The sequence below is a fragment of the Bos indicus genome, chromosome X (assembly GCF_029378745.1).
Source record: "Bos indicus isolate NIAB-ARS_2022 breed Sahiwal x Tharparkar chromosome X, NIAB-ARS_B.indTharparkar_mat_pri_1.0, whole genome shotgun sequence".
NCBI lineage: Eukaryota > Metazoa > Chordata > Mammalia > Artiodactyla > Bovidae > Bos > Bos indicus.
In genome coordinates, this window is record NC_091789.1 from 56,330,595 (window position 1) to 56,339,256 (window position 8,662).

At 43.4% G+C, this 8,662-nt stretch overlaps 1 protein-coding gene across 1 annotated transcript; it reads left to right on the forward strand.

Annotated features, from left to right (window-relative positions):
* Window positions 1-2,149: 2,149 nt before the first annotated feature.
* On the forward strand, window positions 2,150-5,568 carry TMSB15B (thymosin beta 15B). Its single transcript, XM_070783569.1, has 3 exons — window positions 2,150-2,266; window positions 3,710-3,822; window positions 5,156-5,568. The coding sequence occupies exons 2-3, from the start codon at window positions 3,723-3,725 to the stop codon at window positions 5,191-5,193; spliced, it is 138 nt and encodes a 45-aa protein (XP_070639670.1). The 5' UTR covers window positions 2,150-2,266; window positions 3,710-3,722; the 3' UTR covers window positions 5,194-5,568.
* Window positions 5,569-8,662: the final 3,094 nt, after the last annotated feature.

The window sequence follows — 8,662 nt, forward strand, 5'->3', positions numbered from 1 at the left end:
AGCGACTGAACAACAATAATGAATCCCAGTGATCCAACCATACAAAACTGCTGGGTATTCCCTGAGTGTGCCCTACACTTCCCTTTATTCTTATTTTTTTCTCTTAATGAAATTTCATTTCTCCCATTTCTTCCCTCACCAAATGATTGTTGTTGTGTTTTTGTGGTTGTTTACTTATTGGAAGGACTGGTGCTGAAGCTCCAATATTTGGCCATCTGATACGAACAGCTGACTCAGTGGAAAAGACTCTGATACTGGGAAAGATTGAAGGCAGAATGAGAAGAGGGTGACAGAGGATGAGATGGTTGGATGGCATCACCAATTCAATGGACATCAAACTTGCTCAAACTCTCGGAGATGGTGAGGGCCAGGGAGGCCTGGTGTGCTGCAGTCCATGGGGTCACAAAGAGGTGGACACGACTTGACAACTGAACAACAGACAGATGATACTGATGAAACTATTTGCAGGGCAGCAGGAGAGACACAGACATAGAGAACAGACTTGTGGGCACAGTAGGGGAAGAAGAGGGTGGGATGAATTGAGAGAGTAGCATGGAAACCTATACAGTATTATATGTAAAATAGCCACTGGGAATTTGCTGTATGACGCAGGGAGTTTAAACCAGTGCTCTGTGACAACATAGAGGGTGGGATGGGGTGGGAGGTGGGAGGGAAGTTCAGGAGGGAGGGGACATATGTATACCTATGGCTGATTCATGTTGATGTATGCCAGAAACCAACACAATATTGTAAAGCAATTTTCCTCCAGTTAAAAATAAATTAAAAAAAGGATAATACATTAAATACTCATAACCTACCCAACATCATTGCTTTTAGACAAACCTGCCCTAAAGGTGCTCAGAACACTTATATTTATTAGCCTGGAGGTGTGAAAATCGCTCAGTTGTGTCTGCCTATTTGCGACCCCATGGACTATGCAGTCCATGGAATTCTCCAGGCCAGAATACTAGAGTGAGTAGCTGTTCCCTTCTTCAGGGGATCTTCCAAACCCAGGGATCGAACTCAAGTCTCCAATATTGCAGGCGGATTCTTTACAAGCTGAGCCACCAAAGAAGCCCAAGAATACAGAAGTGGATAGCCTATCCCTTCTCCAGTGGTCCTTCCCAACCCCAGAATTGGACCCAGGTCTCCTGCATTGCAGGTGGATTCCTCACCAGCTGAGCTACCAGGGAAGCTCATTTATTAGCCTACATCTGGGCAAAATCATATAACACAAAACCTCTTATAATAAAATGTTCAATATCTTATGTAATTTACTGAGAACTGTACAGAAAGTGAAAAACAGAATGGTTGAACGGGTATAGAATGACTGGAAGTGTATCAGTGTCAGGTGTTTGCTTTGTGATCACTCAGTTGACTGGGAGCGGAAGCTCTCTGCTGCTGTCCAGCATCATGAGAGAGTATCCTACCACATATTGCTGGCCAGGGCAAATATCAAAATTCAAAAGCTTGTAGTTGTGTATTTTTCCTCCAGCAGAGTTTATCTGTGTGAGTACAGGCTCACTGAGGTGTGTCTGAACTTTGCTAGAATTATGATTTTGCCAGGGAAACAGTACAAAGTGAGAGAGGGGCAGGAGAGTGGAGGGTATATGTCAGTGAGTGATTATAAGGATTGAGCATGAAATTTGATCTAGGGAAGGAGTGGACAGAAAACAGTAATGGAGAGAGAGATGGTGAAATCTGGTAAGACCGATGAACTAGAGATTCTGGTGAGGTTAAAGGATAGTGGGGTCTGCGTACCAAAGGGAATGAACTGGAAAAAGTGGAGGTGTATCAGAATGATCATTCTTGAGTTCACCAGGAATTAAGACAGGATAATTACTGTTGGGAGTGACATAGTGCAGTAGCTAAAATCTTTGAGAAATAAAGGAGAGGAGAACTGAAGTTGGCTTGATGATGACAATGCAGGCTAGTTGGTGACATAAGCTGTGGGATGTATGAGAGGAATACTTTAAAGGCAGCCATGAGAAACATTAACGTTTCTCATAACTAAAGTTTTTAACACCCAGTTACTGGGGTGAGGCCTTGAGTAGAAGAGAGATAATGGACTCAGGCCAGCAAGGCTAAAGCGGTGGGAGGGGCGAGGAGGTGGGTCTAGGATTCCATGGCCAATCGAAGAGAACTGGGGCGGAGCCTGACACGCACCATATAACTGAGGGGTTCCGCGCAGGAAGGCTAATCTCGTCCAGAGTGCTAAGCGGTGTCGGTGCGGCCCTCTACCTTTCTCTGGTCGTCAGGCCTTCTGGTGAGGATGTGCGGCCCCTCCGTAGCCTGAGGATTATGGGGACAGGAGGGCGTGGCGGCCGCGGGGCTGGCGAATCGGGCCTGCAGGAATTGGAGGGGCGGACATTAGAACGGGCGATTGTAGCGGCGCCTCCTGGGGAGTCCACGCCTTTGTCTTCACAGCGCCGCCTTCTGAGCGGGATTCGGATCCTTCCAGGGATCGTCCCTGGCAGGTCCGAGGCAGGAGCCCCAGGAGCGGCTGTCCACTGCGGCTGTAGGTCCGAGGCTGAGGGGACGAGGAGTTTGAGACTCGGAATGGGCTCTCTGGGACTGGCCCTTTGCTCCCTCCCTTCCTGTGACTGCTAGGTTGGACTGGGCTCCCAACAATGATGATAGTTATTTAAAAATGTAAGCAAATTGCTGCTAACAACGTGGCTTGTGCACCCAGCCCTGTTATTTTTTATTTAAAGTCCCCGTTTCCCCACCTCTGGAGATTGGCAGCCGATCGCTTGTCCAGGAGGGTCCTAGGGTGAACCCGACGGAGGGGAGGCATATTCGGGACGTCTGGCTGCTTGGGGGCCTCTCCATTCTCGCCTGGCACTAGAAGTGTCTTATTCCACCGGGGTGAGACCATACACGCACAGGAGAGCTCTGCTTTCTGGGTTCAGAGGTCTCCTATTGTCTTCTCTGGACAAACCCAGAATGATCACTGGGTACCTCACCTCCTAGCTTCGTCTCCTTCTCTCTCCTCTTGAGGAGAAAACATGGTGAAAAAAAAATCAGCTCTGTTTGGTTTACCCCATTCTGCGGCATTTCCTGGTTTGATCATAATTAGCCGTTCCATCTTACAGCACTTACAAACCAGTCCCACAAGGGGCTATTGTGAGACATGTAATTAGTTTTGACTGGATTTAATCCCTCCTCTTATTGTAGCCCCTTAGTCTCTTGTCTTTGGGCAGATGAAATAGAAAGAAACTAGTCCAATTGATGCTACTTTTGTGTGCTGGTCCCTAACCCCCCAAGAAAAATGCCCCCCTTTCAAAGCAATTGAATACAAAGTGAAGGTACTCAAATAGTGCTATCTCCTGTTACAAATTCATTAGTTGGTTAAACCCAGTCCTTATTTTTTCTTCTGTCCCTATCTGTACATGTCTTTCTATCACCTCCATTTTACCTTTGCTGTGATTTTAAGAGTCAGACATATTGGCTCCTGGCTTCTAAAACATCTTGGTTACTAGTGCGCTTGATCCAATGGCATTTACTGTCTTCAGAAATGGGATAATGATGCAGAATAAAATTCTAATAAAAACATGACTCTTCTAAGATCTGTTGCTGTTTGCCTTTTGAAAATCAGCAGGTAAAATACATATTGACATTAAATGTGAGAATTTTGGCTCTTACTCCTTAGTATGACAATCGTTCTATCAGGTAAGTTTTTTTAGTTTTTTTTTTTTTTTTTTTCCAGTCTTTTCGTCAAGATGAGTGATAAGCCAGACTTGTCTGAAGTGGAGAAGTTTGACAGGTCCAAACTGAAGAAAACTAATACTAAAGAAAAAAACACTCTTCCCTCAAAGGAAAGTAAGTCGTGGGGACTTTCTATTTGAGACAAACAATGGTAAAAATTAATAGGTTTGATAAATGCATGATTCTAGTAAATTTTGCCACAAAGTAAACAATAGGGTACCAATTATTTAATGTAATATTGCTTTAGTTGTTCAGTCGTGATTGACTCTTTGTAACCCCATGCACTGTAGCTCAATAGGCTTCCCTATCTGTGGACTTCTCCAGGCAAGAATACTGGAGTGGGTATCTTCCCAACCCAGGGACCAAACCCATGCTTACTGCACTGCAGATGGATTCTTTACCTTCTAAGCCACCAGGGAAGCCCAATGTAAAATTAGAAAATAGCAAATTGTTGCCTTTTTATGTTGCTTATATAAGTAGTCCTTGCATAATTGGCCTTAGTAGTATTGAGGGAATACAAAAACTGATTTTTATTGGAACATTATTAAAAACCACATTAAGACCAATCTTAGAATATTGGATATAACATTAGAAATATAAGGATTTTGTCCAATTTTGGCTATTTGTCATTTTTCTGTGTCTAGTGTTTTAGGACTTTTATCTCATCCCTAATGAGCCATGCAAACTATGGCTTTGGCCTTCTCTACCTGGTGACAAGATGAGGTGAGATGATCAGTTTAGATATTGGGAATACTCACGTTTCCCAGGGATCACGGGATCAATTTGGCCCTCCCCACTTGCAGGCTGCTGGAGAAACTCCAAGCCAAGGGAAACATTTTGTCATGTATCGTTATGTAAAAGTTCTAAAGGTAGTCAAGATTGTCTGAGAAGGCGTACCTTCCTAATCATATAGTGATAGATAAATCTGAAGAAAATGCTTCACTTGCCACTCAGTCTCAGAGTAATCTATGTAAAAAATGGCAACAACATATATCTACCTCTCAAATGGGGAAAAAGAAACCTAAAGTTGAGTCTAACAAATGTTTGGTTCATTACTTTGCACACACACACACACCTGACTGGGGATTTGTGGTTAGGCCTTGCATTCTAAATTTAAAGAAGGTATGGCAGCCTCCTTGGTGGCTCAGATAGTAAAGAATCTGTCTGCAATGAGGGAGACTCAGGTTCTGTCCCTTACTTGGGAAGATCCCCTGGAGAAGGAAATGGCAATCCACTCCAGTATTCTTGCCTGGGGAATCCCATGGACAGAAGAGCCTGGAGAGCTACAGGTCATGGAATTGCAGAGTTGAACACCACTGAGCAACTAACACTTTCTTTCTTATGGCAGCCTCTGACGATTTGGCAAAGAGCTCTTTTGGAAGAAATTGAACTTAATCTTAGGAAAATACCCTCATAATAATTTTTTGTGTGTTTGTTTTTTACCCAGCTATCCAGCAGGAGAAAGAGTGTGCTCAAACATCATAAAATGGAGACCTCCTTGCAAGAGCAAATTTCAGCATTGCTTGAGTGTCTTGCTTTTGGCAAAACTTTGTAGAGATTTTAGGTGTCTTCTGTTGTCTTCTCACCCATAACCCCTGGCTAAGAGGTCAGGGATAGCCAATGTCCCTCATCTTAAAACTTCTATTGGTGCATAAATTGCAGCAGGGAGATGCTGTCAACAATCTCACAATTGATGATCTGTGTGTGTAGTTTTTGCTTCCCCATAGGATAAACTGCTTTTAACTTTCTACAGTGATTCTATTGCTTTATTATCCTTAAGTTGCATGGTTTTGCATCTTCTCACAATTTATTTTCATTTCTAATGAAGCAGTAAAATAAAAAATATAATCAATATGTTTATCATGGGCTCCTGTGGTTCATTTCTGGTGGTCTTCTAAGGAATGAAAGTATACAAGGGTACTTTTAAGCCAAATAAAATGAGTGCAGGAAAGCTATTTTAGCAGATTTGGCACATGGGAAAGGCCTTCCTCTCTCCAGATCAAGTGGGTCCTGACTTGGGGATTGTGTGGCTGATACACACTGACTTCATTTTGTCAGTTTCATCTTTGTCCACACAGTCCAAACCTCCCCCCCTTTTCACATGATTGAGCTTTAGCCTAATTTACAAGAAGTGAGTCCAAGCCAGATGAGTACCCTATCAACTTTTGCCTTTGCTTTCATCTGATATGAAACCTGCAAGAGTGGTTTTTGCTGACATAGATAGTTAATGGTCATGAGACCCCTGGAGGTAGGAACCCCGATTCCAGTTGGTACACATGTGCTTCTCTCTTGGTAGTCAGATTCTACTTTTAGCTTTGGCCCCTTTAAATTCTCTTGTACCCTTTTTGGCAGTCAGTGTGCAGTGCAGCTGCAAATGCCTCTGGATTATCTGTCGACTCTGTCTTTGTGCCTTATGTTAGTTACCCACAGTGAACTTCATAATTGCACTTTATGACATTGCTCACTTCGTTCTTTTGGTCTCAAAGTTCCTTCTCAGTTTGCAAGATATTATTCAATATGTGTGCCTCCCAACAGGAATGCTAAGTGCTTTTCCTAAAAGTTGGAATCATAGAGATAGAGAACCTTGGGAGGTCACGTGGAGTAGCCCCCTTGTCGCACAAATGAGGAAGTGAAAACACAGGGCCTGATTTGATCTTCTAAGGTGTATAAAGGCTGAAATTTTAGATGGGACTCTTCTTGCTTTTTGGAAAGTGCTTTTCAACTAAAGTCAGGGGACATGAAAGGGTAGAGTTGGATGGGAAGGGAGAAGAGACACTTGCTAACACCCACTTTACTAAGCACATCACACCTTTCATTGGGCTTCAGCTAAGACATCTAATACCTGCTAATGAGCTGCAACACAGAACTTCTGGTCTGGTTTTTGTCCTGAACAGAATTCACTGTTTTATGAACCAAGTATTTTTGGTGTTTCTGCTGAGCACAGTTGCTATGAACTGAATTCTGAATTATCTCCCCTCCAAAAAAGTAATATATTGAAGCCCTAACCCCATATCAATAACCTCAGATGTGCAGATAACACCACCCTTATGGCAGAAAGTGAAGAGGAACTAAAAAGCCTCTCGATGAAAGTGAAAGAGGAGAGTGAAACAGTTGACTTAAAGTTCAACATTCAGAAAACGAAGATCATGGCATCTGGTCCCATCACTTTATGGGAAATAGATGGGGAAACAGTGGAAACAGTGTCAAACTTTATCTTTTTGGGCTCCAAAATCACTGCAGATGGTGACTGCAGACATGAAATTAAAAGACACTTACTCCTTGGAGGGAAAGTTATGACCAACCTAGATAGCATATTGAAAAGCAGAGACATTACTTTGCCAACAAAGGTCCATCTAGTCAAGGCTATGGTTTTTCCAGTGGTCATGTATGGATGTGAGAGTTGGACTGTGAAGAAAGCTGAGTGCCGAAGAATTGATGCTTTTGAACTGTAGTGTTGGAGAAGACTCTTGAGAGTTCCTTGGACTGCAAGGAGATCCAACCAGTCCATTCTGAAGGAGATCAGCCCTGGGATTTCTTTGGAAGGAATGATGCTAAAGCTGAAACTCCAGTACTTTGGCCACCTCATGCGAAGAGTTGACTCATTGGAAAAGACACTGATGCTGGGAGGGATTGGGGGCAGGAGGAGAAGGGGACGACAGAGGATGAGACGGCTGGATGGCATCACTGACTCGATGGATATGAGTTTGAGTGAACTCTGGGAGATGGTGATGGACAGGGAGGCCTGGTGTGCTGCGATTCATGGGGTTGCAAAGAGTTGGACACGACTGAGCGACTGAACTGAACTGAACTGAACCCCATGTGTGATTGGATCTGGAGATAGGGTATTTAGGTAATTAATTGAGATGGGAGGCATCATTTGATAGGACTGTGGACATACAGGAAGAGAAAGAGTTACCAGATCTTTCCCCTACATGTGAGGACCCAACAAGAAGATGACCACTAGCAAGACAGAAAGAGAGTTTCCATCAGAAACTGACACTGCTAGGTCTTGATTTTGGCACTTACATCTTCAGAACTGTGAGAAAATGAACTTCTGTGGTTTATGCTACCTAGTGTACATTATTTTGTTACAGCAAGCCTAGCTGACTAATATAATCAGGAAAGTGAAGTCGCTCAATCGTATCCGACTCTTTGCTACCCCATGGACTGCAGCCTACCAGACTCCTCCATCCATAGAATTTTCCAAGTACCAGTACTGGAGTGGATTGCCATTTCCTTCTCCAGAGGATCTTCCCAACCCAGTGACTGAACCCAGGTCTCCCACATTGCAGGCAGTCGCTTTACCATCCGAGCCACCAGGGAAGCTATCAGGAATACATATAAATAGATGAGTCCAGATTGCTGCCTTAAAGTGATGTGTTTATCACCTGAAATTTATAAGAACCAATCACCTATAATCCTACCAATTAGACATGTTAGCATTTAAGTGTCTAAGCATCCAGCCTGTGGTCTATTAACATTCATGTATTTTCTGACTAAAGGTGATTATGCTGTTGCTATTTGCAACCTTGAGTATTACCTTACCACTCCCTTCTAAGAGGTGACATTCTTGAATAATCACTGGGTTTACAGAAATGAAACCTATGGTCTCTCAATAGCATAAATGTTCCTAAGCAAAACGGGTGGTTGAGGGATCACTTCTGCTCAAATATCAATGAGTTGACACAATCACAGGGCTTAGAGTTGTTGTTCAGTTGCTAAATCGAGTCTGATTCCTTGTGACCCCATGGACTATATCATGGCAGGCTCCTCTGTCCTCTACTATCTCCTAGGTTTTGCTCAAATTCATGTCCATTGAGTTGGTGATGTTATCTAACCATCTCCATCTTTTGCGACTTCCTTCTTTTGCCTTCAATCTTTCCCAGCTCAGGGTCTTTACCAATGAGCTGGCTCTTTGGGTCAGGTGGCCAAAGTATTGGATCTTCAGCTTCAG